General features: G+C 35.8%; 2 protein-coding genes across 5 annotated transcripts in view; both read left to right on the top strand.

Annotated features, from left to right (window-relative positions):
* Positions 1 to 21,725, top strand: part of LOC136029500 (enolase-phosphatase E1-like) — a 539,221-nt gene that overhangs the window by 83,766 nt on the left and 433,730 nt on the right. The window lies entirely within an intron of this gene.
* Positions 1,667 to 21,725, top strand: part of LOC136028640 (SANT and BTB domain regulator of class switch recombination-like) — a 63,726-nt gene continuing 43,667 nt past the window's right edge. The window contains exons 1-3 of the mRNA XM_065706469.1: positions 1,667 to 1,722; positions 15,562 to 15,902; positions 20,771 to 20,901. Of these exons, the coding sequence (XP_065562541.1) occupies positions 15,568 to 15,902; positions 20,771 to 20,901 (466 nt within the window). The 5' untranslated portion in view covers positions 1,667 to 1,722; positions 15,562 to 15,567. The remainder of the gene's footprint in view (positions 1,723 to 15,561; positions 15,903 to 20,770; positions 20,902 to 21,725) is intronic.

The raw sequence follows: 21,725 nt of genomic DNA, 5'->3' as shown, positions 1-21,725 counted from the left end.
TTCTTGGACTACTGGGTAAACACGATCACCCCTGAAAAAAAAAAACAAAAAACAAATAAACACGCATCCGTGATCTTTCTTCTGGCAAAAAGTTCAAAATTCTACATTTGCGCAGATAAGAGCTCGAAACCCCTACAGTAGAGTTCTTAGATACGCTGAATCTGATGGTGTGATTTTGATTTTGATGGTGTGAATTTGATGGTTGATGATTCTGATAATCTGAGTATTATATGCCTTATAGGGGATGTCTCCCCTTTTTTTCGAAAATAAAGCAATTTTTCTCAGGCTTGTAACTATTGATCACTAGAACTAAACTTGATGAAACTTGCATATCTAAAATCAGCATAAAAATTTAATTCTTTTGATGTATCTATTGGTATCAAAATTCCATGTTTTACAGTTTTGGTTACTATTGAGCCGGATCAGGTGCTAATTGGGGATCAGGGGATACAAATTACATGAAAGTTGGAATAAATAGGAAAATCTAAAAATATCAGTATTTCTGCTCCAACCCCCTCTAAATACGTCCCTAAGTAGCTTGAAAATTATTTTGTGGGGATAAGGGCATAAGAAATCAAACAAATAGGTTAATGACATTAAAATACCCAAGAGGTTAAAGACAATTTACGCATTTCTTGAGACATCAGGGGCCAATCCTTACCATTGTTAAGTTGCGTGGAACACCAGTTTAAAGTGCTGGAGAAAACACAGTTATTAAGTGTTTACATATTGCAACCTGACCATATTACGTAATTTCTACCTTAATGAATTTGGCTTATAGACGCCACCTTTAAATCGTAATTAGAAATATAAAACTAAAATGAAAAATCTTGCAACACGAAAACACAAATTAATTCATATCATTTTACCTCGACTTGTGTTTTCGGTTTTTTATCAGAAAGCGAGGGAGATGTACCCCCTATAGTGGTCTCGTCATGACTTGGTGTCTATAGGCATGTTTATACCGTCAGAATTGTTACTAGAGATTTTCTGCCACCGTGTAGAAACGTGACTGTGAACTAGCAACCTATTAACAATCAGTGGGTATTGGTCTGTTATAATAATTGGGAGAAAAATATAAAATTGCTGAATCCATAAATAACGATCTAAAAATATTTCAAGAATGCAATATACAACTGGAAAAAACACGGTTTCTGTCCGTAAATATCACATCACTCTTTAAATTTTGCTCCCAAATCCATCATTGATTCGAATTGTCGCATAATCTCATTAAGAACACCAATAAAATTTTTTAGGGAGGCTGAAACGGGCCTAATATTTCTAGTAATTTGATGATCCTTTTTTTTGTAGATGGCATTAAAAAAAAATTCTATAAAAGTGAGGCGTTTTAGTATGAAATTCTTCCTCTGGAGAATGTACCTCGTTTCTTCCACATTTTCCCTCCGGTCGATTCGTTCATCTGTCTTCCAAAAGAGAAGAGTGGTTCCTTCCCCTTGCTACTCCATGGAAACCGAATGTTCGTCTAATCAATAGAACATATCAGATTGAAAAAGAAAAAGGCACAATTTTATGGTATGTGACAAATATAAAATTTGAGATAGATTTTGTGTATTATTTCTTGTTAAATTTGTTTATTTATAATTTGTGATAACGGTAATCTTTGCAGTTATGAGCACTTAAAGTATCAATAGTATGTGTTGGGAATTATTCAATGTACTGTGTTTCAGAATTATCTTGTCAGCTTCATTTCGATGGAAAAAGGTATAAGAGACAATAATTAGTCTGAACAAACCTATAATTCATAAGAATCTTCTTTTGCTTGATTTATAAGAGAAGTCCCCCCCCCCCCCTTCATTGGTTCGAATTGAGGGGGCTAAAGCCATTTCCAGTGCCAAATGTGCTGTCAGAACTTTTTCTCAGGGGAGGGGAGCTAGTACTACAACGATTTTATTATTATCGGGAATGAGATAGGATTTCTCCCCCTTTCCCTACTAAAGCATTTTAAAATGGATATCTTCTCATTTCTCGGGGAAAGACTCGCTTCTACGACCCCTCCTCGAGGAACTAAGTATCTGGTGGCCGGTGTTTACCCCCGGGCAATATCCCCCCCCCCCGCGGAAAAGACCTCCCCGGAAAATAACCGCCGAAAATACCCCCACCCCGGAAAATACCTTCCCCCAAACAGAAAACATTCTCCGTAAAATACCCCCCCCCCTGGAAAATACCTCAGTGGAAAATTCCCCTCGGAATACACCACCACACGCTGCTGGATGGTCTTCAATCACTTTGGAATCAAAGACCTTGAACTCACGATTTCTAATCTAATAAGCACATTCCGAAGTTTTTGCATCCATGAGCTGGAGGTACGGATGAGGAAGGGGCAGCCCTCCTTCTATACAGTATAATTTCTACTCTTTTTGGGGTTTCGCATTACTGTCTACTTTCATATAACAGCGTAGACCAGAAGTATCCCCAGAAATCATTATGGAATAGATATCAATTTCACATTTTTCATGTATTTTTCACAGTTTCTTTTTTATCACCCCTCTACGAAAATACCCTCGCTTCCCACTCAAACAGAATCCTGGTTAGGGCCCAGGGGATTATCCATCCAACTCTACGTCAACCTCTAATTAGAATTATAACTAATTCTGAAATTATGGTCAATGAGATGGGTCTATGAGAGCTGGGATGTTTTGACATGAAAATGCACACTTTAAGATATCTCTCTCCTTCCCTAGCTACAAAATAATCAGGGAGCCCCATTGTGGAAGTTTAAATGCTTTTTAAAGTTTTGTAATTTGTCCATTATTTACAGAAAGCATTTTTTATTGGGAAACATGCGGACATTTTTCGCGGGAGAGTTTTGTATAGGGGGGTATGCAATTAGCATGAATAGGGCTCATTACCCCCATGCCTTCTCAAGACCAGAACATAATCTGCACTTTACTTAAAACAAAATACAACTTTAACATTTTCATTTTTGTGACTATAATAAATAAGGAATCATTAAGACTTTAAGGAATACATATCAGTATATGTATATTAAACCGACAATCCACGGTTACTTATTATTATTATTTTTTTATTTTTTTAGTGAAGCACAAATTTCGTTCTGGCCTTGAGAAGCCATTGGGGTTGTCAGCCCTACTCCTGATAATTTTTGCTCGTTCTGAGTTTAACCAGGTTATCCATTGTAATATCTGTTCGATTTGGTTTCATTTATTTATTAATGGTGATTTGTGGTAGTTTTACACTTGAAAGATAGGAAGAATTAACTCGTAGAATTTGACAACGCTTTCATCCGTACAAACTTGAACAATAACAATGTGTTGGTTCCCACTGTCCTTTCAAAAGAGCGCTAAATCTTCTTAAATTATTCGGTGCCATTTGTCTTTAGCTTAATTTTGATGATTTTTTGCCTACATTTATTTTTCATTGTTTTTCTCTCATTTTTTTTAAGTTCTTCTAACCGCGTGTGTATTTGCCATTCATTTTTATTTTTGACTCACTCACATGCCCGGTGTCACATTTCTTTTAACCTTGTGTGTGTCTTGGCTCTTCATTTTTACTTTTGACATGCTGCCCTTTTCTTCTAACCCCCCCCCCCCGCGGAAAAGACCTCCCCGGAAAATAACCGCCGAAAATACCCCCACCCCGGAAAAAACCTTCCCCCAAACAGAAAAATTCTCCGTAAACCCCCCCCCCCCCCCTTGGAAAATACCTCAGTGGAAAATTCCCCTCGGAAAACACACACACACACACACACACACACACATATATATATATATATATATATATATATATATATATATATATATATATATATATATATATATATATATATATATATATATATATATATATATATATATATATATATATATATATATATATATATATATATATATATATATATATATATATACATATTTAGCATATATATGTTGCTGCCTGAGTGGTCTTACCATTCAACGATTTTACAAATTTTACTCTTGTATTAAGCAATGTTACTTGAAAGTGGTATATATATGGTAATAAAAATGCTTAAAGAAAAATATGTCATTTAATTATTTTCATTTTCAGGAATATAATTGAATCTTTTGTCTGCAACTTCTTTGAGACACTGGTGATTATATGCCCTTCATACCTGTGATTCCCAACGTGGGGCGCATGCCCCACCGATCGGGTAAGGCCGGAATGTGCACCCTTCAGTTAACTACACTTTCGAGGCTCAATTTCGAAAAATGTTTTTTCATACGAATGGCATAACATCCAATTGCATTTGAATAGCAAACAAGGTACACGATAATACATTGTGTAAAGGGTGTTGTATTCAGACAATGTTTTAATGGCACTTGGTATTAACCAAGTGACATATAGCGATCGCAAATTCTGTCGGTCTGTCTGTCTGTCCCGGTTTCGTTACTTTAGGCACTTCCAGGTTAACTAGGACGATGAAATTTGGCAGGCGTATCAGGGAGCGGACCAGATTAAATTAGAAATATTCGTTCTCACGATTTGATCATCTGGGGCGGAGTGGGGGTCGGTTAATTCGGAAAAAAAAATAGAAAAAATGAAGTATTTTCAACTTACGAACGGGTGATAAGATCTTAATGTAATTTGATATTTGGAAGGATATCGTGTCTCAAAGCTCTTATTTTAAATCCCGACCAGAACTGGTGACATTGGGGAGAGTTGGGGGGAACCTAAAATCTTGGAAAACGCTTAGAATGGAGGGATAGGGATAAAACTTGGTGGAAAAAAAATCAGAAGTCCTAGATAAGTGATTGACATAACCGGAACGGATCTCTCTGTTTGGGGGAGCTGGGAAGGGGGTTATATCCGAAAATTAGAAAAAAATGAGGCATTTTCAACTTACGAAGGAGTGATCAGATCTTAATGAAATCTGAAGTTTGGAAGAATATCGTGTTTCAGAGCTCTAATTTAAATCCCGACTGGATCCGGTGACCTTGGGGGGAGTTGGGAGGGGAACCAAAAATCTCGGAAAACGCTTAGAGTGGAGGGATGGGGATGAAACTTGGTGGTAAAAGTAATCTTAAGTCCTAGATACGTGATTGAAATAACCGGAATGGATCCGCTCTCTTTGGGGGAGTTGGGGGAGGAGGGTTATTTCTGAAAAATTAAAAAAATGAGGTATTTTTAACTTGCGAAGGAGTGATCGGATTTTAATGAAATTTGATGTTTAGAAGGATATCATGTCTCAGAAATCTTATTTTAAATTCCGACCGGATCCGGTGAAGAAGAAGTTGGGGGGGGGGCGGAACCTAAAATCTTGGAAAACGCTTAGAGTGGAGGGATCGGGATGAAACTTGGTGGGGAAAATAAGCACAAGTCCTAGACACGGGATTGACATAACCGGAACGGATCTGCTCTCTTTGGGGGAGTTGGGGGAGGGTTAATTCTAAAAAATAAGAAAAAATGGGGTATTTTTTACTTACGAAAGAGTGATCGTGGCTTAATGAAATTTCATATTTATTAGGACCTCGAAACTCGGATCTCTTATTTTAAATTCCGACCAGATCCAGTGTCACTAGGGGATGACCGGAAATCTTGGAAAACGTTTAAAGCGGAGAGATCAGGATGAAACTTGGTGGAAAGAATAGGCACAAGTCCAAGATAGGTGACTGACATAACCGAACCGGATCCGCTCTGTTCGGTGGAGTTGGGGGGGAGTAATTCGGAAAAATTAGTAAAAATGAGGTATATGTTACTTATGAACGGGTGATCAGATCTTAATGAAATTTGATATCTAGAAGGATCTTGCGCTTTAGAACTCTCATTTTAAATCTCCACCAGATCCGGTGACATTGAAGGGAGTTGGAGGGGGAAACCGAAATTCTTGGAAAACGTGGAAATCGAGGTATCTTAGCAATGGGTGATCGGATCTTAATTAAACTTGATATATAGAAGAATCTTATGTCTCAGATGCTCCATTTTTAATTTGAATTGGATCCGGGGACATAGAGGGTTGGAGGGGGAAACAGAAATCTTTGAACCTGGAAATCTTGGAAAACCCTTAGAGTGGAGAGATCGGGATGAAACCCGATGGGAAGAATAAGCACAAGTTATAGATACGAGATTGACATAATTGGTACGGATGCGTTCTCTTCGAAGGAGCTGGGGATTGTTAATTTGGAAAAATCAGAAATATTGAGATATTTTTAACTTAAGAACGGGTGACCGCATCTGAATGAAATTTGGTATTTAGAAGGAACTCATGTCTCAGAGCTCTTATTTGAAATCCCGACCAGATCTTTTGACATTGGGGTGAGTTGTAGGGGGAAACCAGAAATCTTGGAAAACGCTCATAAGTGTAGTAGATACGTTATTGACGTAACCGGACTGGATCCACTCTCTTTGGTGGAGTTAGGTGGTGGGGTTCAGTGCTTTGGCGAGTTTGGTGCTTCTGGACGTGCTAGGACGATGAAAATTGGTAGGCGTGTCAGGGAGCTGCACAAATTGACTTGATAAAGTCGTTTTGCCCGATTCGACCATCTGGGGGGCTGAAGTGAGAGGAAACATTACAAAAATTGATATATTTTTAACTTACGAGTGGGTGATCGGATCTTAATGAATTCTGATATTTAGAAGGACCTTGTGACTCAAAGCTCTTATTTTAAAACCCGACCGGCATTAAGCCTCGGATGTTCGTTTTAAAGCAATTTATTGATTTTTAGAATTTTGCTAGAGCTCATAACATATGAGTTCTTGGCTCTTGGCTCTTCTGAACTCGTCACAAGTGCCATATGAGCTCTTAGCACTTGTTTATTAGTGTAAAACATGCCTACAGGAAGAACCACCCCCAAAAGAAAAAAATAAGTTTGGTCTCCTTTCAGTGACGCCAATTCGCAAAAATGCTGGTGGAGGGGCAAGGATATTCACCCACTTGTCAATGAGGATACAAAAGCAAAACAAGATTGAGCAAACATATTTAAAACAGGGAGCAGTGGTTGCTTCGCTGTTTGAATAAATCGTCGACTAATCTATCCAAATCCAGCTTCTCCTCTTTTTCAGTGGCCTTGATCACAAGTTTACTGAGTCTTTCATTTCCCGTAGTCAATCGCAGATAACCCTTCATACGCTCTAATGCCGAGAAAAATCGTTCATTACTGTTAGCGGTCACGGGTAAAGTAGCAACAAGTTTCATCAATTTTACCACTGCAGAATAGGCGGTTAGGAGGTGGATAAAATTTTGATAGTTCGGACCAGACCCTGTTTAAAAAGCATCACATTCTCAAAGATTCAACTTTGCAAGAAAAAGCTGGAATTCTAGGGCGTATTCATCAACATCGAGAATCATTTTATAATGACGCATTACCCTTTCAACTTTAGGAAATCAGACATTGAAGGGTAGAAGGCAGATAAAGCGTCGAACAGAGGCATATTTTGCATGGAATGTATGTCAGTCTTGCTCGTGAGATGGTCTTTTACCTCAAAGTAAAGAAACTTACCGGGAAACGGAACATTAGTCAGCCAGTTCAATGTGGACTAGCTGACTGATACCCCGTATACCGGTTTTTGAATTTGAAAGAGTTTTTGAAACGCATGGAAATGATTTGGCTTCTCGTCTTCCGAGCACTGATTTTGGATTTTCGATACTTCGATTTCTGGATATCGTTTAAAGCCAAGGATTTGGTTATGTTTGTCCGGAAGTTCTTATTTGTGATCATTTCTCAGCTTTTAGAGTGTCTTGTATGTCCAGAAATCAGTTCAAGTGCCTTATATATGAAGCAACTTTCGGTTTGAAGGTACTCTGACAAACAATTTACAATGACTAACACTTTTTTCCGTTCTATACAAAGTTGAGAGAAAAGAGGCCGAGTTGATTTTTCAATTGTCGTTTTGCTTTACACGGTGCCTCGCCGTCAGAAATATTAGAGACTGGAGCTAGCAAAGAAACAATACAATTAAATATGGCCTTCACCTTGCAACAACATGTGTAAAACCTGCGTCTTTGAACGGTCCCCTCAATCTCAAAGAATTTTTGCCTGCTAATACAAGTAGTACTGAATGATATTTATACGTATAGCCTTTGCACCACAGAGAAAAATTCCAAAAGTTCCCTGATGTTCTTGTGGCAATCGGTCAAAACTAAGTAAAATCTATAGGCGTGACGGTGTAAAAAAGTCCATGAGGCACCCTCCCCCTAAACTTTTCTTGAACTCCGTTAGATTCCCCACTTATAACAAATATGCCGTCCTAATATTTGGCAACATACAACAACAAACTTACCAAAAACTTTTCTATAGTTTCACAAGCTGAGGTGGATAAGTTTTCGGCGTCTAATATTCACATGTAATAGCAGCCAATTAGTCGCTCCACTATTTCTTCATTTGATATATACCTGAATAGGATTGCTAATTGTTTTTTTTCCAGAAATATCTCTTATCAAGTCAATAAGAATAGCATTTAGTACTAATTATCTTAATTTCCACCGATGGTGACACACAATTCCTATGTGTTTTACCACCATCATGTTGCTTCAATGAACCAGAACTGTCTTTCCACTTACAAAATCCTGTCTCGATGAAAGCCTTTTTTTCAGCGGTCTTCTTAGCTCGAAGAGCCCCTCTATATAAATGGTTGCAGGAAAAACAAAACACATACTCTAAGTTTTATGAGTGTTAAGTCCATCCGTAAGTCTTAAAGCAACGGGGTTTTGCTGGTGTTGTGCTGAAGACGGCCCTTTGACATAGGGCCAAAATATTCACTGAATTGAATTCAACTGCTTTGAAAATTTCCTTATTGTTTTTAAGTTGTTGTTTGATTTCTACTAAGCTTCACAGTTTTGTCTTCTTTTTTAAGGTTTTTAAATTGTTGTAATCCCTTGTCAAATATATGCAAATATTTATGCAATTACTAGTTTTTTGCTCTCTAAGTAATTTAATATAAACTTCTCCATACATGACAATCTTCAATTTTTCCACATAAGTTTGACACGTGTGACAACATCATTGCAATGATGAATACAAAAATGAAGTCACTCACATAATTTTCTTCTTCTATAATTAAGGCTCTTAAGGAATTTGCTCAAACTTCTGATCCATCTAGATCGTTTTTCTAGGCCAGAATATCCCATGACACCAATTTTCCCGAAGAAATATGGAGCTGTTTTCGATAAAAAGAAATACATATATACATATACATAAATATACAGTTTTTTCTCGATTGTAGAGAGAGTAAATCCCAAGTAGGTTTTTTTTTTTTTAGCTATTTTTGTAAGCGTATTTGAAAAAAAAACACGAAAAAACCCCCAAAGATTATCTTTTGGACGAACAATGCTTCGAAGATTATGTAAAATAGAAAACAAAACTACCTACAAGAGATAAAAAAGGTTTTCAAAATCAAGAGAATTTCAAAAATCTTTACGGTTTATCCTGAGGATATACCATAGCTGAACTGTGTGCTTATGATAAGTTGATCTGGTTCGGAGCAGCGGTATTAATTCCTGACAATGTAGGTGGGTGGTCTTTTCTTTTAAATCTCGGGTTGATTTTTTTTTTGTTTTTTAAAGTTTTCCATAAAAATATATAAAAACACATTTGAGGGCATAAATTCAAAGAGACCCCCCTCCCTCAGCCCTCTGAAATTGATGCCACTGGTTCGAGATGTATGGTAGCCACCCTTCGTATGTAAAGCTTGCACAAGCATTCCCTTTCTGAAACAGTTATAATGGCAACAGCATTCTTACTTCATTCTTCACAGTACTACTTTAATGAATTCTATTTTTTTAGGCGCATTTAGTCTCTTTTGTTTTAGTTTTTTGTGTTTCTTTTATCTTCGGCTAAATAATTCCGAACTTTTATTTTTCCATCCATTTTTCTTGCCCTTTCCGCTATTTTATATTTATTTATTCTTATTTAACAGCGAACGTAAAATTCTCGTGTTTTTAGAGCTAGGAGTAAGGGTGCATAAATGGGTCCAACAAAGACGCATGAGGCTCTAAAGAATATACCCTAAACATCATTTGTATATACCATGAATCTACTAACCTACTCACATTAGCACATTACACATTAAGTCATGACAATTTTATGCATAAATTTTTATTTGGGTTGAATGAAACTGGACTTATGACATGCGCCTGAGTAAATCAGACGCATTTTATGATAAGTACCAAATTTTAATGAACCAAAAAGCGACTAATTTAGTATTCCTTTTTTTCTTATGACATGCGCTTGGGTTCCCCCTTCCAAGGGACCCTAATACTCCTCCCTCAATTTTTGCCCCTCCCCCCTTTTTTAGGACTTCAAATTTTTGGAACGAAGAATTTTTGGGACTTATAATTTCTTAAGACTTTTGGACTAAGAATCTTTTTGGATTTCGAATTTTGGATTTTTATAGAATTAGGATTTTTTGGACTGAAAATTTTTGGGACTTATTACTTTTTTGACTTAGGATTTTTTGACTTAGAAATTTTTGGGACTTGAAAATTTCTGGACTTAGAATTTTTGGACCTAGAATTTGTTGGGACTTAGTTTTGTACTCTGTTTTGCACGAAGTTCGATGAAGATACGCTTCTTTGAATCAACTTTGTAGTTAAAAATGTTTTTTTTTACTCTGTTTTAACCAAAGCTCGATGAAGATACGCTTCTTTGAATCAAATATGTTGAAATGTTTTGTACTCAGTTTTGCACAAATCTAAATGAAAATATACTTCTTTGAATCGAATGTGTGGTAAAAAATAATTTGTTCTGTGTTTTGCACAACGATCATTGAAGAGACGCTTCTTTGAATCAAATGCGTTGTTTAAATGTTATGTACTCTGTTTAGAACAAAGCTCAATGAAGATATATTTTCCGAAAACAAGTTTTTGAGCGAAACCTGGTGAAAATTAATATATCCAAAACACCTAATTATAATTTTTACAAATTATACAAATAACTATTTGTTCTCTGTTTCGCATAATGATCAATGAAGAAACGCTGCTTTGAATCAAATGCGTTGTTCAAATGTTATGTACTCTGTTTTGTGCAAAGCTCGATGAAGAAATATTTCCCCAAAAAAAAGTTTTTGAGCGAAACCAGGTGAAAATCAATATATCCGAAACGCCTAAAATACTTAGTCTGAAGAGATTTGACGAGACCGCCGTGTGCCCCATGCAGGACAGTCCGCCCGTTCTTAAGCTGACAGTGTTCCATAGTCCCATCGTCCCTAATTTTCTCTTGGCTAACTGTCGATCCCTTTTAAACAAGATGGAAGATTTCCAAGTCTGCTCCGTAGCAGAAACACAGCTGTTGCTACTGTGACGGAAATTTGGAGCCTCAATGAGGCTACAGGACGGGTTGATGGATACTGCCCATTTTAAGTATTAGAAATATTCGAAGTGACAACAGGCTCGGTGTTGGAGTAGGAATCTATATGTGGAAAGATATTTCGTGTAAACTCCTTCTTGAACTCACAAATTCAGATCAAGAGGTTATATGGGCAATGTACAAAATCGCGGGATTGTCTCGTCATTTTTCATGCATGATAACGGCATCTGTATATTACCCTGAAAGCGCAAAAAACAGGCGTGACCTAGTTTTCTACCTTCAAGAAACGGTTGACACACTTAGAAGCCGATAAAGTAGTCTTGTTTTTATAATTGCTGGTGATTTTAACAAGACAAAGAAAGCTTGGCTAGCCTCCAGTCTTGCTCTTAATCAGATTGTGAACATTCTTACTCACTCGTCCGACAGTGTCCTCGATCTGATCCTTACACAAAAAGCTTGATGCACAACGTTTTGCACAAAGCTTGATGAATATACGCTTCTTTGAATCAAATGCGTGGTTCAAAAAGTTTTGCCCTCTCTTTTGCTCAAAGCTCGATGAAGATACGCGTCTTTGAATAAAGTGTGTGGTTCAAAAATTCTGCACTCTTTCTTACACAAAGCTCGATGAACATTTGTTTCTATGAAGCAAATGTGTTGTTCAAAATGTTTTGTACTCCGGTTTTGCACATGCCTCGATGGAGATACGTTTCTTTGAATCAAGTGTGCGGCTCAAAATGCTTTGTACTCTTTTTTACACAGAGCTCAATGAACATACGTTTCTTTGAATCTAATGCGTGGTCCAAAATGCTTTGTACTCTTTTTTGCACAAAGCTAGATAAAGATACATTTTTGAATCATATGTATAGTTCAAAATGTTTTGTACTCTGTTTTGCGAAAAACTCGATGAAGATACATTCCTTTGAATCAAATGTGTGAATCAACATATTTTTGTTCTGTTTTCCACAAAGCTCGACGAAGATGCATTTCTTTTAATTAAATATGAAAGAGAAACAAGCCAGTCAGACACACAGTCACAGAGAGAGAGAGAGAGAGAGAGAGAGAGAGAGAGGGAGAGGAAGAGAGAAAGAGAGAGACAGAGAAATTTACCTACAAACATACAGAGTCAGATGTACAAACACCCAAAGGCAGACACAGAGACAAAATGACACCTATTCAGAAAACACGCACCAAAAAATCAGAAAAACACACAGATTCAGACACAAAAATACACAAGGACAGACACGGGGAAAATCAAACACTTGCTCGAACACATAGGCACAAGAAAGAAAGACAAGCAAACATTTGCTAAGACACACAGGCAAAGAGAGAGAGAGAGAGAAAGACAAAAAAACCTACAAACATACCGAGTCAGATACACAAACACACAAAGACAGACATGGGTGCGCCACGCTAAGAGATTGTAAATGAACCTAACGTGAATGAAGTTATTTCAGACACACAGACACAGAGAGTGAGAGCGAGACAATAACAGCTACAAGCACGAAGAATCAGACACAAAATCACACAAAAACACGTGTGTGAGAGGTTAGTTTACATTAAAGTAGCTACATTTAAGTTAGGTTCGTTTAGGTTTTGTTAGCGTGGCCGACTCCACTAACTTAACCTCACGCTCGTGTACTTTTTGTTTCTGTGTCTGATTGTGTGTGTTTGTTGGTGTTTTCGTTTCTGTCTCTCTCTCTCTCACTCTCTCTCTCTCTCTCTATGTCTGTGTGTCTGAGCGGATGTTTGCTTGTCCCTGTTTCTATTTTTGTGCATTTGCATGTCTGAGTCTTTGTGTTCTTATGCGTTTTTGTTTCTCTCTTTCTGTGCCTGTGTGTCTTAGCGGCGTTTTTCTTGTCTCTCTTTCTGTGCCTATGTGTCTGAGCGGGTGTTCACTTGTCCCCGTCTCTGCCTTTGTGTGTTTGTATTCTGATTCTGCGTGATTGTATGTGTTTTTATCTTTCTCTCCATGTACTTGTGTGTCTTTATGGATATTTGATTCTTCGTTTCGGTCTTTGTGTGTCTGAGTCAGATTTCTCTGTCTCTGTCTGTATCTCTCTCTTCTCTCTCTCTCTCTCGCTCTCTCTCTTTCTCTCTCTCTCTCTCTGTATCTGTGTGTCCGAGTGGCTGTTTTTCTTGTCTCTCTCACTGTGATATCTGTATGTCTAAGCAGGTGTTTTCATGTCTCTGTGTCTGTCTTTGTGTGTTTGCATGTCAGACTGTTTGTAGGCGTTTTCTCTCTCTATCTCTGTGCCTGTGTGTCTGACTGGCTGTTTGCTTGCTTCTCTCACATTTGATCCACACAACTCTGTTTTGCTTTTTGCAAAACAGAGCAGAAACATTTTAATCCACACAGTTCATTGAGAGAAACGTATCTTGATCGAGCTTTGTGCAAAAGAGAGTAGAAGACATTTTGAACCTCACATTTGACTCAAAGAAACGTATCTTCATCAATCTTTGAGCAAAACAGAGAACAAAACATTTTGAACCACACACTTGATTCAATGAAACGCATCTTCATCGAGCTTTGTAAAAAGCAGAATACAAAACAAAATTTTAAACCACGAATTTGATTTAAAGAAGCGTATCTTCATCGAGCGTTGGACAAAACAGAGTTCAAAATAAACTGGAACATACATTTGATTCAAAAAATGTTTATTCATCTAGCTTTCTGCAAAACAGAGCATAAAACATTTTGTATCGCACATTTTATTCTAAGAAAGTTATTTTCATCGAACTCTGGGGAAAACAGAATAAAAAATTTGAATCACACATTTGACTCAAAGAAAGGTATCTTCATTTAAGCTTAATGAAGAACAGATTAAAAAGCATTTTGAACCACGCATTTCATTCAAAGAAAGGTATCTTCCTCGAGCTTTGGATTAACAGCGTACTAAACATTTCGAACCGCATATTTTATTCAAACAAGCATTCTTCATCAAGTTTTTTGCAAAACAGAGTACAAAACATTTTGAACCACACATTTGATTAAAAAAAAGTGTATCTCCATAGAGTCTTGGGTAAAACAGAGTATGAAACATTTTTAACTATAGATTTGATTCAAAACAAGGTTTCTTCATCAAGCTTTGTGAGAAATAGAGTATATAAAATTTCTAATCACACATTTGATTCAAAGAAATGTATTTTCATCGAGCTTTGGGCAAAACAGAGTAAAAAAAAATGAACCAAACATTTGATTCAAAGAAATATACCTTCATCAAGCTTTGGGTCAAACAGCGTACAAAACATTTAAAACCACACATTTGATTCAAAGGAATGTATCTTCATCGAACTTTGTGCAAAACAGAGTACAAAATATTTAAAACCTTACATTTGATTAAAAGAAACATTTCTTCATCGGACTGAGTACAAAACATTTGGACCACATATTTGATTTATAGAAGCATATATTCATCTTGCTTTGTGCAAAACAGAGTACGAAACATTTTGAACCACACATTTGATTCAAAGAAGTGTATTTTCATCCAGCTTTGAGAAATAAAGGGTACTCACATTTGATTTTGTACAAAGCTTGCATACTACACATTTGATTCAAAGAAGCGTATTTTCATCTAACTTTGTGCAAAACAGAGTGAAAAATATTCCGAACCATGCATTTGTTTCAATGAAACGGATCTTCATCAAGCTTTGTGCGAAACAGAGAAAATACACTTTGAACTACACATTTGTTTCAATTAAATGTATCTTCATCGTACGTTGTGCAAAACAGAGTACAAAAAATTCTAATTTTCGAAAAACTCTAAGTCCCCAAAAAAGGCCGGGCCAACGTTTGGGGAGGGGTATTGTCGTTCCTTTGAGGTTGGACATGGACGACCATAAGCTCCCTCTAAAAAATGTCATGGCAATTGATTCATTTGGGAACATAATTTCTCCGATTTACAATACCCTAGTGCGTGTCATAAGAAAAAAAGTGGTAGCAGATTTGTCACTTTTCGATCCACAAAAATTTGGTTCACATTATAAAATGTGTCCAATTTACTTTACTTAAGTGCGTGTCCTAAGACCAGTTTCATTCAACTCAAATAATACAATTTGTTTATATAATTGTCAGGACTTGGATTTGTGATTTGCTCATTTAAGTAGGTCATTAGGTTTATGGTATGTGCAAAAGAAGCTTAGGGTATCCTCCTTAGAATCTTAAAGAAAGTTAAATTTCCAATTTCTTTCACTCCAACACTAAATGGAGTTAATAATCTAAGGTAGGAATTGTATTCTGTTTTTACTTAATTTAGAATGGAATTTCTCGTGAAAGATTTCTAGTTTGCAATAATTACTTAATATAATTGTTGTATTCCACCAGTTAACGATGACCAAAGAAGCATCTACGTCAGATGTCTTAACCATCTTGTTAAATACTTTGAAGCTGATACGTCTTTCGAGTTCAAAAGAGAAAAATGACTGGGAAGTTGCTATATCGCAAATACGGGAAGTCAAGAAGAAGCTGAGTCATAATTTCGGAGATGAGATGCACGCTGCTCTAGAAAAAAAAGTACAATACATTGTACAAGAAGGTTTTCTTGACCCGTTATTCCCGCATATACTTAGTATAGCTGAACTAAGGAAAGAGATTAATTATGTGGATCTGATAAAGGATACACATGAGAAGCAGAACAAACATGAAGAAAAAGTATCGGAGAAGAGGTAATCCGAATTTTAGTTCATATTCAAAGATAAAACTAGAGAAAAAGTGATCTTAATAGCAAAAAATTTTGTGACTTAAAAAACATTTCGTTCATTTTAATTTTATCAAATTTCACACAAAAGAACCAATCATTTTTTTATCTACTTAAAATAATGCCAGTCCTGATCATCAGGTTCTTTGATCCACGTAGTCATGGTTTTGAAAACGCGGTATTGTCATAAAAATAGACCAATGGAGATGAGGCAGAAGTACATTTAACGCCATATCGGCGATTGTGGGAAATTCAGTTCTAGTTCCGATTCAGAATTCAGTCAAGGGCTTTTTTCGGTATTGTAGTTCTAAGTTTGAGTCACACGAAAGCTCAGCAAATTCCTCTTGACCTTTAAGTGGCAGATGATCAATCTCACTTAAGCCAATCCAAAACGGCTTTGGAATCCAAACTATTTTTTGTAAATCAATATTTAATATAAAATATGTCCGGAACTCTATTTTTAGCGCTTTTAAGTGATCTACAATAGTTTTTGCAATAAAAGTTTTACGATGAATTTTCTCAATTACAAAATTGCCGACACTAGAAAACATTTCGAACGAATTTTTTTCGACCCTACTTTTCCAAATGCTGTTCTTTTTAATAAAACTTTCAATTTTATCGTATGAAGTAAATATATCGTAATTTTTTCATTGAAGAGACAAGTTAAGATCGTTTAACTTCGCAAAAAAATCTGAAAAATAACGCAGATTGGATAGCCACGAGTCATTTTGAAAAAAAGCAGCAAATTCACATTTTCGTTCAGTTAAAAGTATTTCGATCTCGTCCTTTAATAACAATATTTTTTTTAAACTTTGACCTCTTGACAACCATCTTACTTCTGCATGTAATAACAAAGTTGTGTAGTTGGAATCCGTGTCCTTACAGAGATTTGAAAATAAGCGACTGTTAAGGGCATGGCTCTTAGTAAAATTTATGACCTTAACAGCATCCTGAAGCACATCGTTCAATTCTGGTGCTATCAATCAATTAAGAAGGACCCAAAGGATTTTTACATGCCAGGAATGTAAGGTCCCGTCGGTCGCGAAAGGGTTAAACTGACTAATTCGGAATAACATGCACTTCGTTCACAATCATACAATGGCTAAATGAAAATAACACGAAATGTTTATATAGTTTCTTCGAAATAACACATAGAAATTTTGTTGATAATATTTAACAGGATTATTTCGGTTTTAAGAAATTGACAAAAATAAATCTACATTTTTTTTTTATAAATTTCTATAACATCTTCTGATTCATAGTAAATTTATACAAGATATCATAATGATTGGAATAGAAATGCTGGTATGAACAGTCTTTCCGAACCAGAAGATTTTATGATATAATTATCTACGATGATTGTTATTTTACTTTATAACAATAATTTTAAAAGTTAAAAAACATTTGCTGTTAAATTGTATTTTATCAATCGCGACCCCATAATTTTGCTACGCGACCCCAAATGGGGTCGCGACTCATAGTTCAAGAAGCCCTGGATTAGATAGATAGATAGATAATTTTTTATTTGCAACAATTACATAAATAGATATGACAAACCAGTGCACATCCCTTTTGGCATACTTTACTGGTAGCACTGACAATATTACAATGTTACACTACCAAAATAAACATTAAAAGGTCATAAAAAAAAGCTGGAGCACTGACAAAATAAAAACAAAAATAAAGCAAGCCAAAGCAAATACAACCTACAGCATCAACTTAAATATACAAAAAAAGAAAAAAAACATAATAATAATAATTCCCTGCAACCCATTAAACATAAATCACCTAATTATTTGTTATTTGTTTAAATATTTGAAAACCAGTCATAGCTTTAATTCTCGCATCCAATAATTTTGGCAAATTTTAACTTTGCGATTATGTTTTGCAATTTTTTAATAAATAGTAAGTTCTTCAATTTTGAAAAAATTATTTTTATCACTGCGTCGTTGAATTTTTTAAAAATAATTTTAAAAACTGTCGCTTATTGCTACATCCTCGCACTGATACAGGAACTGAGTTCCAAATTTTTGACACAGTATGACGGATATTGAAAACCCGCTCTTGACGTTGGACGAAATTCACACGAAAAATCTGAACGATGAGTGGTTGGATAATTATGATGTTGGGAATTAGTTGAAAAAATACCAGAGAAATTTGGAGGTAAACTATTGTATAAATAATCGTGACAAATATTAGACATAGGAATTGTATGAAGTTGATCCAAAGAATATATTCCTGAAGTCCCATATAAGTGTCTAACTGAAGACCTATGCTCAACATTAAAAAAAGAATTCTCATTGCTTTATTCTGGAGTATTTGGAGAGATATAAATACAGATGGAAAGGTAGAAGCCCAAACACAAATACAATAAAGAGAATATGGGTGGACAATAGAATAATAAATTGATTTTAGAATATTTTTAGGAAAGAAAAGACGTGAAAGAATACCAATATTTCGGGAAATTTTTAACGATAGTGTTTTTACATGTTTATGAAACGACAAATTTTCATCTTAAATAACACTAAGGTATTTAAGCTGACCAACCCTTTTTAATTCAACACCATTCAACAAAAGAGAGAAGCTATCTGAAATGACTGCTACAGTTCACGAAAAAAACATATATTTTTTTTTTCTCATTAAGAGCTAGTAAATTCCTTGAGTACCAAAAAGATACAGCTTGTAACGTGCATTCAAGGTTATGGAAAAGAACTGCTAAGTCCCGGTGAGAGGAAAAAATTACTACATCATCAACAAACATAATAATTTTACAAAGAGGCAAAATATCCGGTAAATCATTTATAACAAAGAAGAAATAAAACAGGCCCAAGGACAGAGCCCTGAGGTATTCCGTAATTAATCTAGATAGTATCTGAACGAAGATCACGGGAATTATCAATACATTCTAGTCGTCTCCCAGAAAGATAAGATGCAAAAGAATTGACAGTTTGTGTTGAAAATCCATAAGACTTAAGTTTTGTAAGTAGCAAAGAATGATTTACAGTGTCAAACACCTTAGCGAAATCAAGGAAAATTGCCAAAGCATGTTGATCACCATCTAATAAATCGTTTATATTCAATAAGAGTTCATGAACTGCCAGTTCAGTTGACTTTCCCCTTATACATCCATATTGAGAAGTGTGTAATATCTTATTATCAAATAAATATTTTTGTAGTCGACTATTTCCAATTTTTCCAAAATTCTACTAAAAACTGAAAGCAAAGAAATACCTCTACAATCTGAATAATCAGTTGAATCACCGGCTTGACAATTTGCGCTGAAAATACAAAATTCTTTGTTTAAGTTTCGTAGTTTTGTAGTTTGTAATTCGTAATTAATTATTTGTAAGTAATATAATTTTGTGCTATGTAATTTTGTAATTAAGTGAACTGAACTGAACTTCTCAAGGAACTGAAACTGGCGACCGTAAGGTTAACTAGCCTTTTTGGGGGCTTAAAGAAGGTGTCCTGCACACAAAAGTTTTCATCGGATGTCCATCTCCTGGTACAAAGACCAGGCATCCTAGTTTAGTGTCATTTGTCACCACCTCCTTCCCTGTGTCGTTTTCCCTTCCCAACCAAGGAATCTGATCGAATCCCCTTTCACTCTAATGAACAAAATGTCTTAAAAGAGAGCAATTTTACGCAAGATATATCATACAATTACAATGTATGTGTAATGAAATGGATGTCTTTTTCTATCGAACTTTAACCGATACTAACCATCATCCTGATTGAGATGATTTCCTCGACCTCCGCAAAGCCTGTTCTTTCGTCCGGCTATTGTTTTTTGTTCCATTTATAGAAGGGACTTCTTCAGTATGTCCAGGTGTTTAAGATTCATTCTCCAAATATTTTGGAGGGTCCCACCCACCAGTATCAAACATGCTTGATCATGCAACATTCGACCCTCAGAGGAAAGGGAAGGGTCACCCATAACTCGCTTGCAGCAAGAAAGAATTGAACCTCATAAGCGGTACTACAAAAGAACTTCTCTCACAAGCGGTACTACAAGAGAACTTTTTTTTCCCACCTCGTATTCCTCCTCAAAGGATTTTTTCTGTGCCTTGGTCAGTTTTTGATACATTCAGGTGGATGGATCCCCTAGGTATGGTTTTTGCAGCCATTATGCTTTGATTCTGACTGATTTTGACCATGAATTTTTTTTTTGTGGGTTCCACTGTCAACCTTGGAAGGAAAGGAATTTTTATACAATTCATAAAGTCGAAGAATGAACAGATGGTTCTAGCTAGAAGATTAGGATAGGACACAGTAAATACTACTCGGTATCAGCGGCAACCGAGGTCAAGAAAAGGACGGGGATCCGGATCAGTTGTATCCAAAGAGAAGGATGTCCTGTCAATTTGCTAACAATACCGTACTTTATCGATGTGTGCCGGCTGGCAAATCAGAGTGGAGGCTGATTTGACGTATACGAGGCTCCACCCGAAGCTGATACCCGGAAAATATCATATGGACGCTCAGGTGCAGAATGGGTGCTTACGACTCCACGTCTTGTCGGACAGATTTTTTTTTTTTCTTTGTTTAATGGTATTTTTTTTAGTGGTATGGATAAACAAAATAAGCTTGTGGGATTTTCATACCTTGAAGGCATGAGTGTAATCATTTCCTGTGGGATCTTCCAAGGGGGAGCTTTGCAGGGGGGAGATACCCCGGACACCATTTGTATGTCAAAAATTTGCTTCACCGAGCGAAGCTTTTTCCCCTGGTACTTCTAAGTTTAATGTATTAAGATTAAGTAATATATTAACATATTCAATTAATTAATGATTAGATTATGTTTTTATTATAAACATTTTCGTTTTCTGATTCCAGAAGTCTAACGGCTTATGATATTGAAGTTACTATTCAATGCAGAGACGACGGCAAAAACCTGTCCAAGAATTTCCAATGCCGATCATGGTCACTCCTCAAAGAAATGCCTTATTTTTCAAAAGCTATCAAAGGTAATTAAAACTTGAAATTATCTTGAAAAAAAGGAAAAATTAATGAGGAATTCAGGTCATTAGAGAATTTAGAGAATGTAGGTTTTTTATACAAAATGTTACCTCGGAATGGAAGTAGTAACGGATTTTTAAACGATTCGGTTGAATTACCAGAGAAAGGACCAGGGTAGAAGACAGGGTAAACGAGTCTAACAATAACTTAAAAAATGGAACATACAAGTCTTATTATTTTGGAACATAAGCCTCCAAGAATGGTGCCGGAATTCTCAGTCTTAAAAACTGGACGAACAAATATTAGAGTCAAACTGTGAATCACATAATTTTGAATTTTTCGGTAAATTAATATGATTTTTTTCTTTTCTGCAAGTTCTTTATATTTTTCAACAGGATTAAATTAAAGTGTATCCTGGGTAGGGAGGCATACACAAATCTAAGCAGAGGAAAGAACATTTAGCATCAGAATGTGCTGAATTTAATTGGCCGAATTGCTTCCTAGAAATTTATTTGTCTCATTGCGGGTAAGTTGATCCAATCTTTTAATGAGTAATTACATGGTAGGGTAAACACTCGCCCTTTGGACAATCCAACTAATGGTAGACAATCACTTTCCGGCCAAAAATATCGGTAATATTTCAAAAGAAAGTACTTGATCTAGGCTAAACAAAACTATCAGGTACTTTAAGGAGAGCATAGAGGAAGCATAGAGATGTATCGTATATATATATATATATATATATATATATATATATATATATATATATATATATATATATATATATATATATATATATACATATATATATATATATATATATATATATATA

The sequence above is a fragment of the Artemia franciscana genome, chromosome 7 (genome assembly GCF_032884065.1).
Source record: "Artemia franciscana chromosome 7, ASM3288406v1, whole genome shotgun sequence".
In the NCBI taxonomy this organism is placed as follows: Eukaryota; Metazoa; Arthropoda; class Branchiopoda; order Anostraca; family Artemiidae; genus Artemia; species Artemia franciscana.
Note: the sequence above shows the minus strand (reverse complement) of the source record. Positions and strands in the feature narration are given on the sequence as shown.